At 39.5% G+C, this 26,702-nt stretch overlaps 1 protein-coding gene across 3 annotated transcripts in view; it reads right to left on the bottom strand.

The window, feature by feature from the left end:
- BCAT1 (branched chain amino acid transaminase 1) overlaps positions 1–24,174 on the bottom strand; it is a 69,305-nt gene extending 45,131 nt beyond the window's left edge. Inside the window, exons 1-2 of one of the 3 annotated variants that reach the window (XM_026092644.2) lie at positions 24,025–24,174; positions 2,958–3,029 (exon numbers count right to left, since the gene is read on the bottom strand). In XM_026092644.2, the coding sequence (XP_025948429.1) occupies positions 2,958–3,011 (54 nt within the window). In that variant the 5' untranslated portion in view covers positions 3,012–3,029; positions 24,025–24,174. Of the gene's footprint in view, positions 1–2,957; positions 3,030–12,313; positions 12,337–20,985; positions 21,297–24,024 lie in introns of those variants that run through there. The other 2 variants (XM_026092641.2, XM_026092643.2) reach the window with 2 other exon arrangements.
- Positions 24,175–26,702: the final 2,528 nt, after the last annotated feature.

Here is a 26,702-nt window from a genome sequence, read left to right as displayed (position 1 = left end):
ACAAAAATTACAAGTATAACTTCTTAGGTTATGGTCACAAGCTACAGCCAGTTCTTTCAAAATATACATAAACAAGTTAGGGATAAAAAAAAGATTTCACTGTGGTGGAAGGAGTTGGGTAAGTAAATCCTGGAGATTTGACATTTTCTACAATACAGGAAACTTAAGCATAATCATTGCTCCTTCTGATGTTTCTCATCTGTTCCAAGATTACTGGTGATGGGTTAACTCTAAGTGCAACACATTAGGTATCTTGTAAATCACAGCGCAGCCAGGGTTAGCTTTTTAACTGGAGAAGTGAGTCAAACTTAAAAGTATTTCAGTAGTAACTAATATGAACAAAGTTCTCATTCTGACCTATTGACCATGAAAATTAAAAACAGTGAACAGCTAGCAGAGGGACTCACTACTCCCTACTACCTATACTTCCTCCCCTCCTATTCGGGGAAAAACTCTTGAAGTCCCCTGTTAGATAGATATTGCAGTGAAATTCATATAATCCACCTAAAAAGCACAACACTGCATTCTAAAAAGAAATGTCTTCAGAAGGGGAATTTGGTATTCAAATGCTGGCAACATCCACTTTAAATAATATGTTTTATATAAGCATAAAAATAGTTTTCTGTTATTTCCATTCCCACAATCCTGGATTACTTAGGTTACTTGCACGTAAATAGCAGCTTTCTTTGAAATATCATTACCAATAGTTTCTGAAGTTGTAGCCGTAACTTGTTTCCATAGAAGCAACTGTGAAGTGCCCTCGAATGAATCCAGCTTTATTTTATTTGTCAATGCCTGATGTCATTTTTCCTTCATTTATACATTTTTTTTAATTTGAAATGAAGGTACAGAAATGGCAAATTACTATTATATTGCATGATGTGGCAAACATTCCTATCATAACTTTCACACATGCACACATACCACAGTACAGTATTTTCTAGTGACTAGAAACCCCTTTCTGGTGACTGCAGTTAATCTCCAGAAACAGACCCATACCGCAGGAAAGGACTTAGAAATTAGACTTCAGTCTGAGCCAGCGTTTTTTCCTAACGTTATTCCCTTTATCACCATCTGTCCCACCTGCTAATATATTTTCCCCTCACACAGATTCTCCACTCACAATTTGCCATTCTGGCTGACATACAAGAACAGAAGGAAAAAAGACTGGCTCAAAGTCACCCAGTATTTGGAGCTTTGGTAAGGGACCTGCTTGACAGCCAGTATAATTTAAAGCTGCCTTAAGGCTGCTCTAATTTATAGCGTGTTCACCTATGACCCAAACACTATCAGAGTACATCGCCATTCTGTCTATCCTCCATCCAGACTGTGCCAACAAGCACGAGGAAACAGTACAGGGCAGTTATATAAGTGAGAGTCTCCTTTCTCCAAAGAAACTGTTTTTGTTTTCAAATACTTACACTAGCAAAATATACTGAAAGAATCTATTGAGATCTATCTTGTCTATTTATTAAAAGTAGATTTACAAAACAATTCTGCACTCCATACATGTCAGATCCTGGAGTTTCATAACTGGCTACAAGCTTACATCAACATTTTACAAAGCAGACCTTCTGGCTGAAAAGTCATCCTAAATCATCCTTCTCAGACAGAATTGCCAGAGATGCTCAATGCAAAGAAACAAAGATGAGAAGGACTCAGAAGGGTTGAGAATGGTGAAAAAGAAATTAAATGGCCTGTTGCTACATGACCAAATGTTGCAGTCATGGACTCTCACAAGAATTCTTCGCTGTTTTCAGTGAGACCAGCATTAGAATAAATCTTATCAAGGAGACCAACACATTTTCTGCAGCATTTATTTTCTATATCTGGTTCAAGTCTGAGCAGCTAAAAGGGAAATAACTACTTAAGCATAATTCAGAAGACTGCACTGGACCGGACACTGCCCAAAGAATCAGGAAGAACATGACAGTTACAAAGTGTATCACTACAATTTCATCTCATGTACTGCTGACAATAGTCAGCAATAACAGGAAAAGAACTGCTGAAAAAGCACAAGTGAGGTCAACTTTTATGGGTAATATTTTTAAACATCTGTAAAAGATAGATGAGGCTTTTTAAAGATTATATGTAAAGCAGAGAAAGAGAGGGGGAGAAAGAGAACTACAGATGCATAACAAAGACAACAGAAATAAAAAAAGAGAGGCAGAGAATGGGAGTGAGGACAGAAGGTAGAAGACAAAAGCAGCACATGTTGAGGGGCTCTAAGTTTCCAACAGAAAATTAAAAGGTAACAACTGTATCCACATACTGTTAAAAAAAATCTCTTAGTTACTAGTGCTACAATTGTGCTGGAGAAAGAGTGAGATCTTAACCAAACTCAGTTCTAAGCACAAGATTAAAGAAAAAAAGGAGGACTCAATTTCATGTCAGTTCCTGCCACCCCTCAGCACTCATTATTATCATAGCCCTGTTTGCTTGTTGAGTGCTGAGAATGCGCCAGAGCTGCAGTGTGCTTTGGAGTTCTTCTGAGAACCTTAACTCTTCAACTTTGAAACCAGACGGAAAAAATATTTCTGAACACCATGCCAAAGTTTAACAAATAATAAAGTATAAATATGGAGTGTTACAGAGTCCTTCTCTGGAGAACTTCTTGGGGTAATCAATCTAGAGTTACACTGTTTGTAAAGCAGGTAAGAGTTAAGAAACATTCAGGTATACCATATTACTTTTTGCTTAATGACTACTAAGCTTTTAGCTAGTATTTGAAACAATAATTAATTTAAGTTATTCTTGAAACATTTTTAATTTCTGCAAGGGTTAATATATATATAGAAAATATTTTCAGAAAATGCAACTCCTGCTTACAAAATCATGATGTTCAAGCACGTCAGCAGCTATAAACTCTTGCACAACAATCACTACCACATTACGGATGATGTCTGGCACTGTCCAATGAAATGCTCCAGGCACTGACATTTTAGCAAACAACTTACCTTGAAAGATTCGGTCACATGCTTTGTGGCTTCCCCTGCACATCCTCCAGCCATGCACTCATTCTGACAGCCCTACATGGAATAAAAATAGAGGAAATCAAATTCAATGCATGTTGTAGAAAGATTGATATATGTTAATTCTTTTAGGGCCAGATTATATTTAACAATTGTTCAGACTGCATCGTCAGCCAGTATATCAGCAAGGTTTTTTTGTAGTTTCTTAGCATGATTTTAAACCTTCTAGACTGTTTTACTTCAGTTGAATTATTTTGTGCAGTTGTATTCTGAGGCTTTAGTAGGAGTGATAACATCTCATATTGGCCTTATACACTTCACAATAATCCATGGACAACATCATAAGTCTTTCATTTAAAGCTAAATAAATATACTGTGTTTTTATACAACTCCACCAGATCATGGAATCTCTACTAAAAGCATCTACCCCAGTAGATTTGCTTTTTTTTTTTGCCTTTTCTCAAAGAGGTCTGACCAGCCAGAGAGGAAGAGAGGGAAAGAATCATTTTCTCCAAGCACTCATCCTTGATTAAAATGAAGGCACTGATAAGGAATGCCCACCTACATAAATATATAATCAGAGCATTTTGAATTACCTGCTGTGTCAGTCCGAAGGATTCTGCTACTAATTATGCTCTAAAGGGACTGAAAAAAAAGCAGTGATAGCTCTAGATATTCTTCAATTTACTGATAGTAAGATAACAGAGACAGGTGCAAGCCATCAACTTGAAAGCAAGATTTCCAGTTCCTGCAGCATCGGGGTAGTCTCTTTGAGGACCCTCCTGCACTAGCTAGACCTTCTTCACAAGCAGTCAAAATCGCACATGGCATGCAGCAATCTTTAAGGCAGCATCTGTAAGACAGGGCTGGAAAAGTGAAGCGGGGCAGAGGTTTGGGAGAGGGACAGGGGGATCAGGAGTAAGACTGGCTAGGGGATGGGCCATGGAGGTGATGGCTGAAGAGATGGCTAGCTTGTGAGATGTGGCAGGTGATAGGTGGGCAAGGGCAAGCAGTTGGGCTGGTCAGGGGCTCTCTAAGGGGGCAAGGGAAGGACAGAGGTGCTAAGGGATGTCATTGCCAGGGCTGACAGGAAAGGGCTGCAAGGGACCCCACAAGGGAAAATCCCCAGCTGGCGCTGGTGCTGGCTGCTCACTGCTCAGCAACCACCCCTGGCCCTGCAGTCCCTCAGCTCTGTCACACCCCAAGCGGGAAGCCCGCCAAGCAGGAAAGCCTGAGGTCAAATGTTTAATCCCCTGGAGGAAAGAGGTGCACAGGAAATCCTTCATGGTCAGTCTGTGAGATCCATGCCCCAAGGCCTTAATGGGGGGGGGAGGCTCCTTGCCCTATCTGGGGTCCCAAACACAGGGCAAGTGGTGGCATGGTGGGACACTGGCCATCAGAGCCCTACAGCGGCCAGCATGTCCTGCTGTGGCCGGGACTGGGGTCACACAGGTCACAGGCTGTGAAGCACAAAACACACAAAGCAAGTAACATAAATTTTCCCTTTGCTGATCTTGGAGATATGGCAGAGAGGGAAAAAGAGAGCGGTATCTTCACTGAGTCTTTAATGGATAGCAGACTTGCAAGGAACAACAGAAAAGGCAAGCTCCCAGCCACAGAAAATCTCACTTCCTCTCCCCTCCCCCACCAGTGCCCCGGGGGGGGGGGGGGGGGGAAGGAGGGGAGGCAGAACATCCCTTCTGCCTTTTCTCACCATCAGCTTTAACCCCTCTGTTCCTCTTTTTCCAATTCTCTGCATTGCAACATACACTTCTGGCTATATACTCCTTACTATCAACTAAAGAAAGATCTGCTAAGAGAGATCACAAATCCCTTTACAATTTACCAACACACGTTATCTTAAAAGCTTATTTAAAAGATGTTTCATTTACCTTAAAGCTTTTTTTTTTTCCCTCCAAAAAGACAAATCTTTTTGCTAGAGTCTGTTGAACAGCATTCAGTGTCTGAGACCCTAGCAGGACTTAAGTGTTACCCAAACTGAGGGACAGCCTGACCTAAGCACTGTATAATAGGTCCTGGCTTTGCCTGTAATTCTTCAAATACTTCCAAATTCAGTGGTAAAACCCCAGGAGGCCTTCATGAGACCATCAGCTTTTAATAGCTAAATATGCTGTCCGTGAATTAAGCCAACTGATTCTACTTTGCACAGCAGTGAATTAGGATGGAGAACACAGTGGTTACCAGCTGAAGGGATGATAACCGCCAGCTAAGAATTTCTCAAACAGCTCCAGCTCTATTGCTGGCTTTTGTCTAATACCTAATATGCAAAGGTGGATTTTCTAAAAACAGTTACTGGTGATAGCAAATACTGACAAGTGCTCAGTCATTATTCTTCAGTCTCTTCCCATCTCTGCTTTACGAAGTTGCTCTAAAGCCAGGTGTTAATGTCCCACAGAAAGGGCAGAATTTGGATGTAGTTTAACCTTCTCTTTCATGATCTTTAAAGAGATACAAAATTTACAAGTGAATTTCAAGTGTGAACCACTTACAGAAAGAACCATTAGGGGCTTGATCATGTTTTCATTCAGTTCAAGGTTCCCACTGAATTCAATGAAGTCAACAGTCCATTTTTTGAGCCTATGCCATTGGGCCAGTCTGTTCTCAATGAAGTCATCATGTTTTACATATTTAATTCATATTTAAAGCAGTAGCTAAATGCCTTTGTTAACCACACTGAGATCAAATTGAGTTGATCCCTCAGCACTAGAAAGACACACCACAATTACCTTCTAATTGATGGAGTCATATTTTAATGGCTTGTAAATCTGAAACATGCTGTTAAATACAATAAGGGAAATTACTCCCTGGTTTAGCACCCAACATTGCCAAGGGAGATGTGCCAAGGCTAGATTCGCCCTTTTTATTTAATAGCATGGTAGATTTAAAACTATACCCATTACAATACTGACATTATCCTGAAGATACATTTGAGATACTGTGTCAGAGCTTCCTTAAAAGCCACTCAAGTCTGTAGAATCTGTCCCAGCCCAAAATATTAAGATGCTGTGCAACTATGCTGGCGTGACAGTATTTTCTATGTTGCAGTGGAGAGCCAACAACCCTCTTTTATGGTATAAGGAGCTGCTCCTTGTAAACTTGAAATATCACAGTATTTCACCATTTTCCTTCAAAAAACTGGTTAATTTTGAACTTGCACACTGATGTTAGTTACTGTACAGCTTATATGAGCAAAAAGTGTAAAGCATACACCTTAGATTGAATTAGTTATCTTAAAAAATGTGTTTTATAAGTCATTGTATTACCGAAAAACTATCAAAATAAAGACCTGGTGATGATTCTTTTTTTATTCATTGTTAAAGAGCAACTCAATGGTATAATAATTATTATTGCAAATCCTTCGGTGTTTAAAAAGCAATCACAATGAACTCAGCTGGGTTATAGCACTGCCTCACAGTAGTACTTACTTCCAACCTAATTCTAGTGTAAAGGAGATGTAAGGCTTATTATTATAGGGTTCTTCTCAATGTGTAATGGAACAGACCAAGTCTGGTACCAATCACCATAAAATTCTGCAGTTGGCTCCAAGTACCATGTACTCTGTCAGTCTTTTTCAAAGAAACAATTATTTAATCAGTGCTATCCTCACTTTGTTTTCTAGGTTGTTTGATAACTCTTCTCACCACTGGGGAATTAAAAAAAACAAAAAACCAAAAAAACAACTTTCCCTTAGTGGAAGGTAAGAGTAAAAAAATATATTGCAAATAATATCTATATTATCACTATCAGCTAGGAAATTATACTTACTGTTTTTAAAAACAACTCAAGATCTGCAGTTTGACAAACTCCTTAGTCATCTTTTGGTTTCTCATCTCTACAGAACCTATAAAGCTGATCTTTGTCAATGCTCATGTCTTTCTTTGGCAGTGTCCTCAGGGCTGCTAACCCCCCAAAACTTATGATAATCTATACATTTCATTAAGGTATTCAGAGTGCAGCTTTCTTGATCATATGACTGTGAACATCTAATCTGAAATTCTGTGTAAATACCTCCCTAAATATGATTGCAATGACCCAGCGTGTCCTTAAACAAGTCAGTCCACAGACATCTCTGATGTGACCACTGTGACTCAGAATTTCATCACCACCACCGGTACCCTACTTAGAGTACTGTCAGTGACAGGGAGCATCAGAAAATCCAATTTCATGCTGCTGCTGCTGCCTAGGAAGGCTAGAATTGTAAGGAGTGCTTTGTTGGCAGTTGTTGGCTATTCATGGGGGAGGAGAAGCTAAAGAAGCAAATAAGCCAGAGATGCACAGCCGTAGTGGCATATAGTCCCTTCTGTTGAGATGACCCTGCCTCCTGCTACGCAGAAAAACTTACAACCAACACTATGCTGTGGCAGCCATCAGGGCCCAGCAAAGATGTAATGAAAGCTTCTCAGTCAGAGGCTATATGAAAACCAGTCTTCAATGGAGAACGTTCTTTCTGAAACATTTCTCCAAGCTAAAACAGCGTCTAACTGCTTTTTTCCATGCTTGCTTCTGGCTATTAAGTGTCTAATAAAGATTTCATGCTCTAATTTACTTTGGGAGGATAATGAAATTAGAATATTCATCTGTGATTTCAGGTATCTAGCAGATCAATGCATTCAGTACAATTAAACGTGGTTTATATGATGGTACTGCCTACAGGTAAACCAAATTGAGTGTCTGACAACAGGTACTCATGCATTCACACCCATAAAATCATAGTTGCCCTTCTATTCCAGGTATAAAATAAGAGTCCAGTGTGCACAAATGCCACACATTCTGTGTTGCTCCTTTCATATAAAGCATTTCCATGATTTAAAAACAGCATTTGTTTCTCTGCAGAAAATGCTAATATGATCTGACAGCCACACCACATAAAATATGAATTTGCAGGAAAAGGGCTACCAAAAGCAGATTGATGTTCGCCACTTAAAAAATAAAATTCATCAACCCATTGTCAGATTGAGAGAGAATCTGAATACTGCCGTAGGGCTGAGTCATACAATACTATTTCTAACATAAATCAAAAAGACTTTTAGTTAATGATCTTTATGAAAACTTCTAGAGCTTGGGAAGCTCATTTATGTTATCCAACAGCCAGGCATGCTTACCTCACCTGCCATGGGAGTAATTGTATGGCATACAAATAATATTTTTAAAGTGTCTGTATATTGTATGGATGTGAATGTGAACATATACATGTGTGTCACCATGTGAATGTCACCAGCTGAGTTCATCAGGCTGGGCTGCTTACACGACAGCATGCCTTGCCATATACTACCAAGAGAAAATCTCATCCACACTACTTCTTTTAAATATTCTCTTTTCAAAATCAGTAAGAAAAAAGTGACAAGAAAACTACCTCTTAAATTGTATTTCTAACTACTTATCAAGCCAAGCAGAGATCCTTGAGATATCTTTCTTTGTTAGCTTGGCACACACTTTAGGTATTGGCTTGATTGATAGGCTTAAATAATGAAGCCACAGAACAGGGACAGCACAAATTCCACCCAGAGCAGCTCCACTGACATGCCTCAATGTATACACAGATCAGAACACACACAAAAAAATAGGGCAATTCATCATAGGTCACTTCAGTGCTTAGCTTTATACTTAGTTCATCAAGGAAAATTCTTGTTTGTGTTGACTTCTGCACTTCCCATGTATTTCTCTCTAAGACTACTCTTACCTGACATGCATCTGCACTGATGCCTTGATTGCTGGGCATTATCACTTTACCATGGCTTCTTGTTCAAGTCCATCCCTTGAGCTGGTATTAATGTTGGTTACACAGGCAGTGTAATAATGGCATACAATAAAGGAAAATACAAGGCGACTAGCAGGAAAAAAGAAAGCAAGTTTCCTGATGACTTAATGATGACCTTGGCATAAAAGCATCAGAGCTTAGAAGCTCTTAGAGCACAAATTTCTTCATTCCGGAAAGCTGCATTGCAAAAATTAAGGTTGAATTTAAAAAAAAGATTTAATTAAATTAGTCCAAAAGACTGTGCAGGCACTTATCTTCTGACTTGAGTAGTTTAGTTGGTTTAGTTTAAAGCAATTTAAGAAGTAGTTTAAATAAAATTGAAATATGCTGCTCTTAAAACAAGTATCTCTACTGTATTTACATAAAAGACAATTCGGATTGTACTAGCACAATTTATTGGTTAGAAAAACTTTAAAATGGAGAACATAAAGCAATTGAAATATTCAGTTACTCTATCCAAGATTCATATTTAGTAACCTTAATAGCTATAGCACAACTCTAAAAGCAGAGTAAGTTGGTTTCAAAATATTAAACAAATGCAGGACAATGTTGCCAAAGTAGAGTCACTGCAGTCAGCAGTCAGGTGAGAAACCTCTCTAGTGAAGAATGCCAACTTCTTGATGCAGTGCTTAAATGAATTTTTGAATGAGTTCAGTAACAAGCTTTCTTGTACAACGGGTTAGGCATATCAGCTCACCTGAAAGGTATACAGCAAGATTAGGCAAGGTGAAGGATAACTACTTCTGAAACCCAAAAAGAATGTGTGCTTGATAAACTGGATTACAAAGAAGGCTAGAGGGGAGAAAAGAGCACACTAGAAATACAAAATTATTTTAATTTGTTGCAACTAACTCTAAGAAGAACCTGACAGGATTCTATTTAGTTTCAAGCTGAAACTATTCTGCCAGATGTTTTGGAAAATTTACAACATAAGCTGTAAACCTGGAGTGTAAAATGTGGTTGTTCCCAATTCAAAAGTGTTGAAAGCCTACCACCAGCCCCACTCAACACACGGCATAAAGCAGCTATGTAACTCTATTTGGTGTCCCTTATTAGTTCTGTCTTGACATATTCCCTGCACAACCATACAATCCTACTTCCTATTTTCTTTACGTAACTAGATAAGTACTGTAAAGAAACCTTCTTCCCAAATGACCTCCAAATGCAATCTGCTTTAAACTTCTTTTCAAAACCCATTGCTCATACTGTTCCTACTTTTGTTTCCCTTTCTATGAACTGTCTGTTATTCTGTAACTCCCTAGTGCCATTTCCTGTGTCTTCACCCTTTTGCTCAGCTCACTGACTCTTCCCTTCTCATTGGAGAAAACAGTCTCGTTTTATTAGGAGAATAGGGGGGATGACCTAACGGATCTCTTCCATCTCTAACTCCTACGAACAGTGCCTGTAAGCGCTTCTTTTGTTGGTTTGTTTGTCTGCTCTAGCATTAATTAGGTTTTTAACAAGTGCATTGTTTGCTTGAATGGCATAAAGAAAAACATATTAAAGCCGCCAACTGGATCTGGTTGACCTATAAATTCATCTGCTTGTTTTCTAAACAGATAGTGTTTTATGGCTATGTGATATGGTTATTGCTCAAACAAAACAAAACCCACTAGCATCATGATTTTATTGTTTGGGTCCAATTCTTGTTGATATGAAATCTTTTACATCACACTGGCAACAAGAAAGAGCAAAAATGTTATATCTATCCTCCCCTACCAGGGTAAAAACAGCTTTACTATTAAACACAAAGCAGCTTCTGTTGATCACCCTTTCTAACATTTCACTTTGTTCATACATTCCATAAAGCCAGGTACTAAATTAGCATCTTAAGATTTTATAGTAATGGTAACCAGAGCTATGAGATACATTTTCAATTGCACTGTTCCACCCTTAAAGATGAGTGTAAGCACAAAAAAAAAAAAAAAAATCTGCTTATTTTCCTCAGTGATCCAGCACGGGTTATACTGCCAACATCTTGTATACTGACACAGCCATACAGGCGTAGTACAGATCTGGTCTAAAGATGCATAAAATATAGTTGAGTTTATTTGTGAAATTCCCTGATTTTCCCTGAAAGTACACACAGATACTACAGCTGAAGACCAAGGCAAGTGGTTTGATGTAATGAAATTAACAAATGATAACATTAACCATACAAATGTGCACGTAACAGAGACAAACAAAATCATTGTCTGAAGAGTAACTGAAGGCAACACAGAACAGAAAACAGATAATGTAGTGCAGGAGAGTACAGCTTTTGTGGTTTGTAAATAAATCATTGTAGACTCCTAGGGAAAAAAACAAACCACAGCAGATACAGTGATGTGTTCCAAAAGGAGAACTGACATGCTTAAAGAGCTAAGAGATGAAAACTTGTTTTTAAGGACATACTTCTGTGCCCAGCCTCTCATAACTACGATGTTAACAGAAGGAATACAGGATCAGACCTTAATCACTGGCCTGTGCTCTGTGGTCATTTGTAGCTATTCTCAGAGTGCTCAGAGCGTGTCCCATTTAAGTCCATTTTGCACTGCAATAAACGTTTACGTAAGATGCTGAGCAATGATGAATAACACACTGAAAACAAAAGCTCAGGGAAAAAAAAGGCTTTTGGAGGGGAAAGAAGCTACTTTTTTCTCACAAGTCCTGCATACACTCCCACTAGAGATAATAAACCAGTACTTTACAGACCAGCGTTCCAACAACATCAAGTACAATGAAACATTGAGCAACTGTGCATGTGGTTCCTGGTCTGTGAAGGGCAGACATATACTGGCTTGACACCACATCTAGCCCTGATAACTTCGCATGGCCTATTTAATTCATCACTAAGTATGGAATGCCACTGGTGCAAAAGCGTGGGAAGTATAACTCTCTGGATTGGGTTAGGCTGTTAGGGCAGTCACTGCCTGTTCCCTGCTTCCCAAGGAGTGTGTTTAGCTGTTAGGTGTCCACCAGATAAAGCTGATAAAGCATGGCAGCAGCTATCAGACCTGGGATCTGAATGGGCTCAATACTGCAGGTACACTCTGCCTGACTATTCAGAAGAGTACTCTTTATCAATGTGCCTCTTAAGCTTCGTCATTCTTTTCAAATGGCTTAGCACACCCTCTCTCCTTTGCTTGCAGGCAGAATTGTACATACCTGCATATGTGCTCTGCCTGGACACCTTGCTGCAGAAGGACTCTGTCCTGAGCCTTCAAATCTTGCAGTGGATTGAGTGATCTAATAGGTGAATTGAGATGGGTGATGGAAGCCAGGACAGAAAAAGGAGAAAGACAGCAGGTTTTGGCTAGGGGTATTGCAAATACTGTGCTTTCTCTGGTATTCTGATGGTAGAACAGTTCCTATGGTTCTTGCAGTTATTTTATAAATTTTTGTTCCAGATAAAGAAGAACAGAGACTTCATTATTTATAAGCTTTAAATTAAAGCTTCTCACTGTAATACCTGGAAGCCTTAAAAATTAGTACCGGCTCTATAGTCACAACACCCAAGTGAAGGAGGTTAGAAGTATCTCTCTCTTTCACAGACAGGAAATTTAGGCACAGACTGTCCCACCTGCACACTTCACACAGATGTTGGCTCTTGCTTCAGAGTTTGCAGAGGCTGCTCCAGAGAAGGCTGACATATGCAGGAATTGGGTGTGCACAGCTCCTAAGGAACTGAATCTATAGCTCCTTTTCCTTATAGAGACATACTCATCACATCCATCACAGCTGAGGCAATTCTAAAGGAGGAAGAACAAGTGTAGCTGATTGATGTAGTTTTGGCTGTGCACTCTATTCACATAGAGCTATGCCCTATGCAAGCTTCTTTCACAACAGCACACAGGTGATGACTGCTGAAGTCCTATCTATACTAGCTCCAGTGAGTTTTAAACTTAGCATAAGTGGGTTGAAGTAGTGGGAGATGTCTTCCTGGATTTTAACAAAGCCTGAATTATATCCTTGTGGTGTGTTCTTGGTAGATGTTCAAACACTGCCTTCACCTGAATTAATTTTACACAATTCAACAAAGCATAAAGGAAGCTGAAGCCTTTTTCCTGAAGTAAAAGACACCAGGAACAGAGCCATCCTGCAGGGAATATGGTTGAAGACAGCATATACGCTGATGTTTGTTTTCTTGTTTAAGTTAAGAACAAACTACAGAGAGGAAGCATGTTTGCATAACAGACATTCAGCTGTGAATATGATAGCAACTTCTCTTACTTTACAGTCTTTATGAGGTTCAGTGGGTGCAATCAGAGGTGGTAAGCATAACCCACAACACCAAGGAAACATAAATAATCACATGTAAGCTTACTAACAACCCAAGCAAAGCAGAATGCAACTACAGTGTCACACATCACTTCCTTGAACGTGGAAAAACACCAGATGAGCAACATAAATCATAACATCAGCCGCAAGAAGCTGCTTTTCTTGATGATGTTTGCTCAGAAGAGGTAGAATTTTTCAGACTAGTGACAAAGGCTAGATTAATCCAGCTGCAAAGTATATATTTGACAATGTATAATAACCTTAAGATATGGCAAAAATCATGCATCATAGCACTCCAAAATTTTCAATGCTTCAGATCTAAACTTATCCTTATGTGTCCTTTCTAAATACCTTGTGAGCAAGTACTTCATTTGAAATCACCTATCACATTTGTTGACAGTGCTCAGAGCAAACTGGATTCTGCCCAGTGAAGTCAAGAGCAAAATATCACTCAGCACATTAAAAGTGACCTTGAATAAGGTATGGTCACAGACGAGGTATTTGTAGAGATGCTGGCATTAAGCACACAAAGCAACCAGAGGCTCTTTGCCAAAATTATTGCATGGTAAAAAGGTCATCACAGGAGTGATACAATCTCTATTAGAAAAGAGGTAACTGAAATACTAAAAAGTGGGACTAGTACTGAGGATAATACATAGACCTATTACAAGTAAATACTGTTCAGTATCTCTATCAAAGATCAAGAAGCCCTGTTTGGCTCAAGAAATCAAATTTGATAAGACTTATTCTAACACACCATGAACCAAGGGTTTTGTCCAACTTAGTACCACATGAATATCAATATTCTTGACTAGAATGTCTCTGTCATTTCTGGACTTATGAAGCTAGTGAACAATTTAATATAATTTAGAATCTGGTCTGGTATGTCTTATGTTCACCTGGAAGTGACATGACACAACATATTCATTTCATACATACATTACAATAAATATTTGGCTAACTGACATGATGAAAACATTGCTGGCTACAATGGTACCCCTTAAAAGAAAATACAAAGCACACAAGTGTAAATGTAGCATTTTCAGTTCAATGAAGAACCAGAAATGAATGCTGATGTTACTAAACTTCTATCTCTGAATGTCAAGTAGAGCAGCCAATCTGTGAATGTTTGAATCATCTCTGAAAAGGTGTGAAAGGCACAGGATAGTATTAAAAAGTGAGGCTATTCTAATGATATAGACACTTCTCAACATGGAGAAAGCATAGATTACAGAACTTGTATTCATCAGAGCACTGTGTAATACCGAGGAACAAGCTAGTGCTATGGATCAGGTCACAGCACAAAGTCAGCTTACGAAAAAAGCACAACTGTGATAGAAGGATATGAAAAGCAGAACTGAACTCGATGCAGTAAAACAACCAAATGAACTTCTCTTATGGTTTCAGAAACAAAAACACTTTCTGGCATGGGAAACTTTCTTTTGTTTGTCTCCCAAAGTACACTTCTGTTTCTAAAGATGGTTAATCCAGTTTAAGGCAGCGTCTGTAATTTAGCTCCCATGCACATATAAATAGACTACTTGCATATCTAGCCATATTACTTAGAAAGCAGATGCTATATACATGAGAGCAGAGCATACTATAAATAAGACAATAAGGATAAATGTGTTAAATATATTAACATGAACACAATGTGATTTTCTTATTCTCTGTGCATGCGTGTATACATTCAGCTATGCCAGCCTTTGTGGCTATGTAACCACCTTATGCTACTGCAACTACCTAATATTGTGCACAGAGGCTCGCATTACATTTTTATACCATTAGACAACCTCTTAACTCTAGCACTGACTGTGATCTTGGTAATTTTCCTAAGGAAAATAAAAGCCTAAATCCTGCTCTCAAAAATGCTTACAATGGTTCTGAATATTTTACAATTACACAGCCTGTCCAAAAAGAATGTCCTGTGATTTTATTGGATCAAAAACCTAACCTTTCTATCTGTTTCTCAAACTTTAAAATCAGGGAAATAAATCGGCATCATGTATCTGGTAGATACTTACTTAACAATTAGCTTGCAAAACATGCTGAGAATGCAGAGGGTATTAAAACTTGTTATAAACTTTTCTTCCCTATATTCTTTTGACCAGAAATTTCTTTCTCATACTGGAGGATGAGAAACTCCATGCATCAACATGAATTATACTACTGCTGCTGACTTTAAGTGAACTATATGCAATTTTTCATAAATCGAATGATGATGGGCAGTTGTGCAAAACTTTGGGAATAAATCTTTATTTTAAAGCTAAAGTATGAAATTTTTATGGTATATCTATATATTTACCATATAATAATTGAAAGTTCATAATCCAAAGAATCAAAAAAGTCTCATTCTTTTCAAAAAGCTGCTGAGCCTTTCCAAAAGCTGTAAGAATTCTATCAGCGCACTGAGCTTTTCTTGCAGCCAGAGCTGCATTAAAAAAGATCTCATGAATTCATTTTAAACCAAACAAACTGTTATTTAAAAAAGCCAACAGTGTTATTAAAAAATAACCTTCAAGAAAAGCTGCAAGTTAGTTTTCAGGGAGACATTGATAAGATTGATGGGAAAGAAAGGGATGTATACCTACCACAGTAACAGAGGTACTGTCTGTAGCTCTCTAAGAGCTGAAACTAGAACCTGTTTCCTGTCCTTCCCATACACAGAATCAAATACAGCCACATGAACCCGTCATCTGAGCTCTAGGAAATGCAAAACTATTTCTGTGTATGAATATGCATCTACGCACCAAAAGCTGGTCTGATCCCGCATATCAAAGGCACATGGGGCAAATCCAGCTGACTTCCAAATGTGTAACTGTCCTTTACCTGGAACTCATTTTTAAGCCCATAGGGTTAATTCACACAACAGCACCATGTCCAGTAGCCTGCAAGATTCCTAAATTGTACAGTAACACTGCTTTCAAGTCAGATTTGAGTCCTAAAGAATGCGGATTTATACTTTTTCAAAATATTTGCATGTTTTAATACATACATGCACACAAAAATCCTACAATTATTTCTGGATATCCTTGTTGTCTACTGGATTGTCTAATCCTTCTTTGACTCTTGCTAAATTTTTGATCCATGTTTTTGTTGAAGTCTCCCATAACTCACCCCTTTTCTAAGGTAAACCTCACCATTTCTAAGGTAAACAGTCCCAGGTCTTTCTTCCTCCCAAACCTCCTATCCTCTTCACTGCCCCTCTGAGCCCCTCTGACTGCCACAGCTTTTTACCTTGTGCTGACTTTGCATAGTATACAAAATGAGCTATTCATTTATATATTTTCAATATTACTCTCCATCTTCTTCCTTATGCATCCTAACTACTTTCTCCTGTTTGAATCCCTTAGGTAGCCCCTTAACTTTCCTTTAACATCAGCAACATATTTCCTGGAGGAAATTCTTCCTGCCATCCCTGGCCAGTTCCTACTGGTAAAAATGACACTTGTTTACAGAATTAGACAGTATGTTGTACGAAAAAAAGCATCTAGCAAGAACAGAAGAAGACCTTGCTTGGCTCCTCAATGCTGATGGTGGAAAGAAAGCACGGTACTTTCAGGGAAGGTGCTGAGACTACAGAGGGAGGTGCAGTCCTCTTCCTTGGCACAAGCAGTACGCACACTGACGAATACTGATAAACCTTGCCATAGATCCTAATGAGGTAATTAAAGAAACAAGACTCCTGAAAAAAAACGGTCCACATGAAATAGCATTCATGTGAAGACACTTTCCAGCATTACTGTTCAACCTCTACTGTTAAGTGCTTTGATTTCCTCAGGGTAAAAGTACTAAAGAAGAGCAAAATATTACTGCTATATTGACAGGACAAAGAAGTTTGCTTTAACAAATAAATCTGTCTATACTGATGACTTTAAAGACCATCTTTGTACAGAGTTCTTTGTAGACTGTTAAAAGGTTCTGGACTACCAAGCAGAGCCCTCGACAAGCACATGCTGATCTGCACTACCGCATGAAAGACTAAGACTGGAGAAAGAATCCTAATTTCTAAGCTTTTTTACTGGGTAGCTACTTTCAGGGTCCAGGGTCACAGGGCAACTCAGGCTGGAAGAGACCTCAGGAAGTCTCTAGTCCAACCTCTTGCTCAAAGCAAGGTCAGCTATGAGATCAGACCGGTTGCTCGGGGCTTTATCCAATTAGGTCTTGAAAACCTTCAAGGATGGAGGCTGCACAACTTCTGTGGGCAATCCGCTCTACTGCCTCACCGTTCTTATGCAGAAAATTTTTTTCCCTATATCCAGTCTGAACCTCTCTTGTTTCAATTTATATCCGATGTCCGTTGTCCTCCCACTACACATCACTGTGGAGCCTGGCTCCATCTCCTTGATAAACTGCAGTGGGTTTTGGAAAGCTGCTATTATGTCTTCCCAAAGTGCTATCTTATCCAGACTGAACAAACCCAGTTCGCTCAGCTTCTCAACATGAAAGCTTAAAAATAAATAAATAAATAAATAAATCTCAGAGAGGATAATGCAAATTCAAGCATTTAATAGGGAAGTGATAACCAGTGAACAGTCCATGCAAAATTTAACAAACAAACAGACAGGACATGCATGGCACTGATCTCTCTGAATACTAATGGAAATGAATAAAATCAGCACCTTGCAGAATTAAACCCTACTCCTATACCACGAAAAAACAGTATGTTTTCTGAGCTTACAATGAGTGTTTTTATCAAGAGTTGTATGAAATGCTCTAACAGGCAAACCGAATTAGCATTAGCTGTGTACCTACTAAAAAGTCACATGGTGCACTTCATTAATGTATTAGGTATGCTCTAAAATAAAACTTGGAACAAACAGCGGACCTCAAGGGAAGAAAAGTAAATGAGTAACTCTGTTGCAAGGGTACTGTGACATTAATTTGTAAAAACAATAATAAAACTTTTTGACTATTTTAAGATATTTAATTAATTATTTAGTTCATGTTAATTTAACTCAATTATTTAATTCATGTTTACTCTTTTGGATCATTTGATTTACACACCAAAGGGCAATATGAGGCCTTTACATAAGCATAACACTGGATTTTCATTTGCAGTAGCATATGGTAATATTTGCTAAGCTTCTACAACAGGTGCACTATTTTATGAGGTACTATTACCTGTCCCTTTAATGGGTAAAGTCATAAGGCAATAAAATTGTTTCCAAGGTAAATGGGACCACCCATTCACTTATTCATATTGTAAAAAGTGGAGGTATCAAGTTGCAAGCATACAGGTGACTATGAATAAAAAATTATGGTCATGTATTCCTTTAATTGATGCCCAAGTATCACCGGAATTTAGACATTCAAGGTAAAGGCCATGCATTTAATTTCTACATGCAGCCATCATGGCAGTTGGACAGCCACAATTTATTACCAAATCCCACAATCAGTACTGAGTGGCTTGAGCTCATCCACATCTCTGACTACTTATCTAGCACTGTGGAGTACATAACATGTCACTGCAATGACATATGAAGATGTAAGTCCCCATGTGCTTGGCTTAGGAAGCCTGAAGTCTGCAAACAGAATTAACCCTTCATTCTACCAACACTGAAGCTCCAGAGTTCAAACTTACTAATAACCTGCACTTTGCTACACCTTTGGATACAATTATTCATTTAAGCAAATGGAATAACACAAGGAAGTAACAGAAATAATATCTATTTTGATTCTTTAGCATGCCTAGCCTGAATAAATCATTTTAAAATGGCTGAACAAATTCAGCTCAAACCGAGTGCTTACACAGTTAATAAACTGATATACCTCCTTTCCTAACATGGCCCTCCCAGGGACAAATTCATTGCTGGAGAATTCCATTTGAATTACTTTCATCTATGGAATTAAAACAAGGATATATATGGCCTGTGGGCTGGTTTAGCAAGATATCAACTGCATTAAAACTACCCTCTCATTTTGTAACCTTCCATTTTGCCTATGAGTTCGTAGCAGACTCCAATACCCTGCTTCCATGGTGGGAAAAATCAGAACATCCACTTGATCACACGATGCTGGGAGTGCTAGGCCTGTCAGTAGCAATCAGTGCAATAGGTGGACAAGGCAGGACTGCAGAAAGCAGAGGCACAATTCATTTGCTACATATAATATTCCTTTAAACAGGCTGAGGAAGAGAGGGCTGAGGGTAAGCTGGAAATGTTTCAAGGGGAAAGGAAGAGTTTGGACTAAAAGCAGGAAATTGCGAAGTGGGAGATGAAGGCATAAGGAGCTGTAGTAATGCTGTTGCCTACTGATACCTTTATAGTTTTATTATTTTTTACAGAAGTACCTTAATAATCAAATGGCATTTGGTCTTCCCTTTTGATATGTGCTCTGCAAATAGATAGTGACAGCCATAACCCTGAAGAGCTCACAGTCTGAACAGATGAGGCAAATAAAGGGTAAAGGGCCCAGAGAGCACTGACTTGCCCACGGCTACACCACTTGCCAGTGACAGGAGCGTACACATCTTCTAGTGCTGTAGCTATTGCTTCATGCTGTCTTCTCTGCAGAAAAAGTACTAAGCAAAGTTAGGTTTTGTGCATCTGTGAGGAATCCAATGAGATGTTATTGCTGCTTTGAGCAAACGGGCAGGTCTGTGGCTTGTCTGCTACTTGTTTTTTGCATGGGCATGCATAACATTGCTGTCAGGTGCCGGATTATGCCCCAGGAGACTGAAGTCCAGCCTCTTTCCCAGTCACACAACAGGTAAAACAAAATGGCATAAAACGTGACAGCCTGTCTCACTCCTTGACACACTTGCATTCTGGCCCTGAGCATTCTGGCTAGGGGAAACTGCTGGGGTACTTTCCATGAGCAGTTTTAGATCTTCTGCAATGACTGGTCTGACACTCTCCAGTCTGTTCTCCAGAAAGTGCAAATGAGACTAATCAGAGCATCCCAAGGTCTGACACTCACCTATTCCAGACCTGCTATCATCAGGTGCACCTGCACCACTGCTAGACATGCACGCAAAAGAGCAAAGTTGGTAAGATGCAGGGTGCGATGAAAGTAACACTCCAGTCAGTGGCAGAGAGGAACTCGGGTGACACCTGCTAGTTAAATACCTATTGTGCTCATACGCCATCTGTTACAGATCCTGAAGGAGAGCAAATAACTCAGTCTTGTTTTTTCTCAGCTGTTAACCTTGGGATTGTGCTACAGCTGAGAAGTTCGCAGTCAGCCCAGCACAGATGTCCTTCAAAACCCAAGAATTTCTTTTTGTGCAGCTGTTTCACAGGGTATAAAGTTGCTATGATGTTCCCCCAGTCTAACCGAAAAGCACCCCATGCCCTTTGTCTTCAGTAGCAAGACTTTTTTTTTTTAATCCCCAGATCAGCCTCACTAAGCACAAGAATATAAATGTGACACTTCTAAAGGATAGCTCCCACAGATGCTCATCTTTCATGCTAGCATTCGCTACTAACAACTCCTCTTCCATTAACTGAAACTATTTCTGAAATTACTCAGAACCTCAAAATACATATTACTGGGTTTTACCCATAGTCTATTTTAGTACAACGGAAGACATAAAACCTATAATGAACTCCTAGGCACAAGAAAGCGTGATGCCTGCCAGCAGATCATACCCTTTGTAGGTTTTTTTACTCATTAAGAGTCCCACATTACAAATAAACAGTAAGAAATCCCCCAGATGAAATTATACACCCTCCCTTCCCCCATTTTCTCTCTCTACTCATTATTTCTTTTCCTATGCTGTCTGCAATGAAACAGCATGGAAAGAGATGGGAATCACACACATCCTGCTTCTGAATCTCAAACAATAAACTGCTTGGAGACTGAAATCTGCTTCACAGGGCATAAATAACATATAAGAGCATTAAGATCGGTATATACAAATCATTGAACTAGGGTTTCGCCTGTTTGCCAGGGACTAGTCCCCATGCTACTCCGCATCCCCCGAAAGAAGGATGGATGAGGGGATTTTGGCAGGAAACCGGCTCCCCTTACCTTGATCATGCTGGCAAACGGGGGTTATCTCCTAGCCGCCCCGGAGCGCGCTCTTCGCGGGCGGCCGCTGGCTGCGGGCGGCGTTTGGCCGCGGCCCCGTGGGGTACCGAGGCGCGACGGTGGCGGCGCACCGCGCGGGCTCAGGGCCGGCCGATCCGCCTGCGGGCGCCACCGTGGCCGCTGCCGCTGCTCGCGATCGCCGATTGCATCAGCGGGCAGGGCTGCGCGCACGCCGGCCCCCACTGGGGCAGAGCCGCCCGGCAGGCAGGGGCGGCGGCGCCCCGCCCCGCCGCGCCCGGCGGCGCGCACACCTACCGCGGCGCGGCGCGGCGCGGCCCTGCGGACGAGCAGCGCACCCCCGCCCGGCGAGGGGCAAGGCGGGAGCGGAACCAGCCCCCCGCCCGCCGCGGCAGCTCTGCTTGCGGGGCTCACTCGCAGCACATCAGTCCTTCTCAAGATGGCCCGGCGATCACGCGTCACATCTACCGAGCACAGATGATTAAATGCTTTTACTGAAACTTATACTCAGGATAACACGACCTCCTCTCCCTCCCTCCTTTCACAAACACTAAGAAAGTCATCATTTTCGGGCTCTGAGTCATTTCCTCTCTCTTGCGTCCAAGTTGTCTGACATACCAAGCACCTCGCAGTTTTTCCCTCCCTTCCATCGCCAGCAAGCCCTTCAGCTCTTACTGCCAAGGCAGGCTTTTCCCAAACTAGCACCTTCCACAAGCACATGCACAACGCTGGCTGACTCCTCTGGCACAGGCAGTAACCACAACAGTACGTCTATGGAATGGCTGAGGGGTCTGAAGACAGCAGGGGCCTTGTTTGATTCACCTTACTTAGAGCTAGCTGGGATTGCCAGATACCTCAGGATGGGGCCCTGGGTCCTCAACAGGGCTAGCCCCTGCTAGCCTGTGCCTAGTCCTTGCTGAAGTCCATATAGCTACATCATCGCAGCTCTGCTTGCCCTCAGCAGGCCATACTATAGCTAGCTGGGGCATACTACTGCATCTTTGATTACTGTGTATGTGTACCTGGCAGGCAGGTCACCAGCACTGGAGGCCAAGGGAATAAACATCAGTCCAGCCTACTCTGGTACTTCTGCCATTGCTGCTGCCTGTGAAACTACACAGCAGCAGTACAAAACTGAGAATTTTAAGAGAAAATTCTAGTGTAACCACACTGTAATATTCACAAGCAGGCTTACTTTCATCTTTACTGATTTTACAGTTAAATCTTTTTTTTCCCCATTACTACAGTTTTCATAAATGTTTTCCACTTCTGAGCTGCTTGACAGTAGTTGTGGAAAGCTGTTTCATCTCAACTCCACTGTCAAGTGTCAGCGTCTGTTTTCGATGATGCATGTGAATTATTCTCTCTTGTGTAGTGCCAGAGATCAGTTATAAAACATAAGTAGATTGTTGTAACTGCCACTCTTTAAGCAGGTAAAAAAAGGTGCTATTTAATCAAATTAGAAAAAGATCAGCTTCCAAAGAAACATGGTTAAACAACACTACCCAGAACAAAAGTTCATATGAACAGTGATGTTTCAGTGGCTACTTAGGAGAGCAAAGAAGGCAGCAAAGATGCTTCAGAGAAATATAATTCATCATCAATGAACTATTCAATGCTCATGAGAGCAATTCAATCCATCACCAATGAATTATCTTCAGAATACAAATACAACATAATAACAACCATACTGAGTCAGGACAAAGATATATTTAATCCAATATCCTGTCTCTAATAGTGGACAATAACAATGCCTAAGGAGGAGGACAAGAACAGAAGCATGTAGAAGCACTTCCCTGATATACTCTTTTAGTCTCCAGTGGTCTGTGGTGTGGAGATTTCCTGAGAGAAGGATGGATTCTCTAAGGTTTACCAGTCCTTCATGGACTTTCCTTTCATTACTTTACCTAGCTGCTCTTCAAAACTACGTAAAATTGGCCATCTACAAAAACTTGTGCAAATGACTTCCACAATGTAACTCTACATTCTGTGGAAAAATATCTCATTTTGTTTCATTTGGAACATGCTGCCTGAAAATTTAACTTGATGCTCCCTTGTTCTGGTACTGTGAGAAAGAACACAACAAAAAAGATTAAAATAATCATCTCTGCTATGTAATTCGTGATTTTACAGACTTTTATTGAATCCTCTGTCAGTTATCTTCTTTTCCAGATGAAGAGTCCTAATCTATGTAGTCTTAATATAGAAACAGCGCCATATATTTGATCATCCCTGCTCTGGGGCAGAGGACATGGACTACATAAAACACTCAATATGCAGGTCACCATGTATACTTTTCATTTTCTTTTTTATCTGTATTTCTTTTCCTAATGATACCTCATGTTCTATTTCCTAATTTGACTGTTCCTCAGTACTGAGCTGAACTGATGTTTTCATGGAACGAATTCCAAAATCTCTCTCCTGGATGATAACAAATCATTCATAGCTCATCACTGTTTACATAAATTTAGCACTGTTTTTTCCCCATCATTTTGTATTTATAGACATTGAACTATATCTGCTATTTTGTTACTTGTATACTCAATACCAGGTCCTTTTGCAACTCTCTACAGATTGCTTTAGTTTTGCTGAATTGGTTAACATCATTACCCCAAAGGGTTTGATTTCATCAGCACTTTGTCCCTTTACTCTTTGCCTCCATTTCTGTATCATTTGCTGAACTGCACAGACTCCATCTCTTCAGAAAACTGATCATTTACTTCCACCTCCGTTTCCTATCTTTTAAGCAATTAATGAAAGCAATCATGAAAGCACTTTTCCTTTTTTTCCACAGCAGCTTTTTTTCTAAGAGCCTTTGGTAAAAAACCTTGTCAAGTCTTTTGGAAATCCAAGTAGACCATATCAATTGGACCTCTATTGACTGCGTGTTCACTGAATCCTTCAAAGAAACTTCTAGATTTCCAGGTAAGGACTTCCTTTTACAAAAGCCACAAAAGCCCCTCAATGTTATATTTACCCATATATCTATTCTATTTTTTATTACAGTTTCTACAGACTTACTTTAGCGTCCTGAATCCCGTTGGAAAAAAAAGCATTTCGGATGCAGTTTCTCTGCTTTCAGACCTCAGTTTGTCAGTTTGAAGAGTATTACGCTGTGAGCTCTTGTTCTTTCTGAATTCTTTGCATCATGGTCCATCATACAGATGTATTTTGAGTTATCCTGCAACTGCAAACTTTTGAGGTACACAGCAGAATCCATGGCCTGGGCATAACGAAGAGAAGGAAAGGAAACAAAAAGAAGAAATGTTATCTGAATTGCAGAAGACTTGTGAAGATGTGTCTTACTGCAAAGTCAAAACACCAAGATCTCTAGGATATATACTAAAAGCCGATCTTTTTATTGATACGCAAGCTTGCCCTAAACTTGCAGATAAAAACCAGCCAAAGGAGCACAAAACTTACTTTATCTCAAATTTTTTGAGACAGAATTTATTTTACCTCAAAATATAAATCTTTTCTTGCTGCATCACCCCAGAAAATGAGGTTGCCATTAGTAAATCTGCCATACAGGCATTTTTTGCAGTAGAGCCATGCATTAGTTCACGCTACTTACATTTCCTTATGTAACACCCCAGAAGTTATCACAATGCAAGGAATACTGACAGCTTTATCTTTATCTGTACTGACTCAATCAATTGTGTTGGCTCCATCAATAAGAACATAGATTCTGTACATTCTAAACATCTTTTTTCAATACAAGATGCCACGGATCATTTCTATGCTACACTTTGCATTAATGTAAAGCATTTTGTGAACACACGACATCACTGTTAAACTTCAGAAGTTCTAATGAGTAAGTTTTTCACAGATTTAGGAGAATTAGGTAAATGATATGCTTTAAGTCCAGACTGTTTCCCTAAGTTTTAGAGATTCACAAGGTGAATATGACCTGTGTCACCTGGGGCCCTAGAGGCAGATTGTGTTTGTAAAACAGCCACAGAAAAGCTACAATTAACATGCCCCCTTCCTTCTGCTGAGCCACAAAGAAGCAAGTCAGGAGTGTATTTAGTTTCTTCTGTCTGCTATGGGATCTTCAATGAAATTTCTTAGGAAGACTAAAGGAGTTTTGATCACACAGGTTATTCAAACCAGAACTGAACAAACTCACATTTTAGCTATAGAAATTTGAGGAACTACCTTTGGGAAAATGAAAAAGCTCTATGACATACAGCCAAACAGGGAATTTTTAAAGAAGCAGCTTGTATAATTGCATAATTCTAAGAGGAATGAAGGGCAGAAGCCAATAGCTTGATACACTTTCAAAGGCTTCCTTTCATAACCTGATGTGAGTAAAGAGTATAGAGTGAAGGTGGGTAAAAAGTGAATTTTCTGTTTAACAGGAAACTCTGTGATTCTGAGACTTTTTTCCTTCTCAAATGGAATGAGAAGATTTCAAAATTTTCTGTAGTGAAACAGGGGGAGTACAATTGTGATTCAATCAAAAGTTACCATTTTGATAAAATCAATACTTCAGTTTGGTTTGATCTTTTAAAATTTTCAAAGCCATTTGAAAACTAAAAAACAAAACTTACCATTTTGCTATTTTTGAAAAAGATACGTTTTGATCTTTCTGAAATACTTTGCTTCTGCCTAGTATTTGTACTAAACCTAAACCTTGCTTAGGTTCTATAATTGCAAGAACATGCATTGGCCCAAATATTCCAATGATGAAAATATCATTTTTCATCTAAAATATTTGCCAGGGAAAAACTGTGACCGATTTCAGTTACAAAACTAAATCCATTCACAACAAGTAAGAAGGCAACTGCAGGACAAGATTTTAGTACAGCTACCTTGCAAAACTGGAAATTCAGTTGTGGAAAGTTTTTAAAGTCCTGAGGTAAGTAACAGAAAGAGAAACCTATGGATGAGAATAAGGTTGGTGTTGTAAAAGCTACCTAACATAAAAACACTATGCATTATAAGAAAATGTATGTATTATAAGCAAATGTATGTTACACATATAAAATATTAGGATTAGATAATTTGTAACTTATTTTTATCTTAGAGGACAAGTTGTTCAGATATTATTTATTATCATTTAGGCTACAACAGAATGATCGGAAAAGCTAAAATAATAAGCGTTATACATGGAAAGTGATGGTTGTAACAACCAGTCTTAATTTTGGGGGGGAAAAAAAATTAAGCTTCTTTGTAGAAATGGAAAAATGAAGCCACAGTAGCCTCTCTCAAACACAAGGCACAAGTCACCTCACAGAAGAAAGATTTATGTGAGATGCAAAGTTTCAGTAGATACTATCTGGAAGGAGAAATGAAATCTTTTGGCAACAGTTGCTTCCTCGGGTGCTCGTTTCCTCATTCCTGCCCTTTTGCCACCCCCTCAGTTGTGCCAGCTTAGCTGTGTGCAGGCTGTGCTGTAAAGTGGATTACTGAAATGATCTGGCCTTAAAAACCGCCAATGAAAAGCATGAGAATAGGAATAAACTGTTTTAGACATTAAAGGGTGGAAACTAGTGAAAGTACAGACTGCATAATTAAACTCTGAGTAAGAAACAGTAAAAAAAAAAAAAAAAAAAAAAAAAAAAAGAAGACGACGACAAAGGAGAAGGCAGTGACAAAACACCTGACAAACATGGAAACACTTAGAAAAGGCTAAAAGGAAAAGAGTTGTATGTGTGAGCTGACTGCAGAGGGTAACTGGAACTGTGAATAAATAC

Source organism: Dromaius novaehollandiae, chromosome 1, assembly GCF_036370855.1.
Source record: "Dromaius novaehollandiae isolate bDroNov1 chromosome 1, bDroNov1.hap1, whole genome shotgun sequence".
Classification (NCBI taxonomy): Eukaryota; Metazoa; Chordata; class Aves; order Casuariiformes; family Dromaiidae; genus Dromaius; species Dromaius novaehollandiae.
The sequence above is the reverse complement of the archived record's forward strand: the minus strand, read 5'-3'. Positions and strand labels throughout refer to the sequence as shown.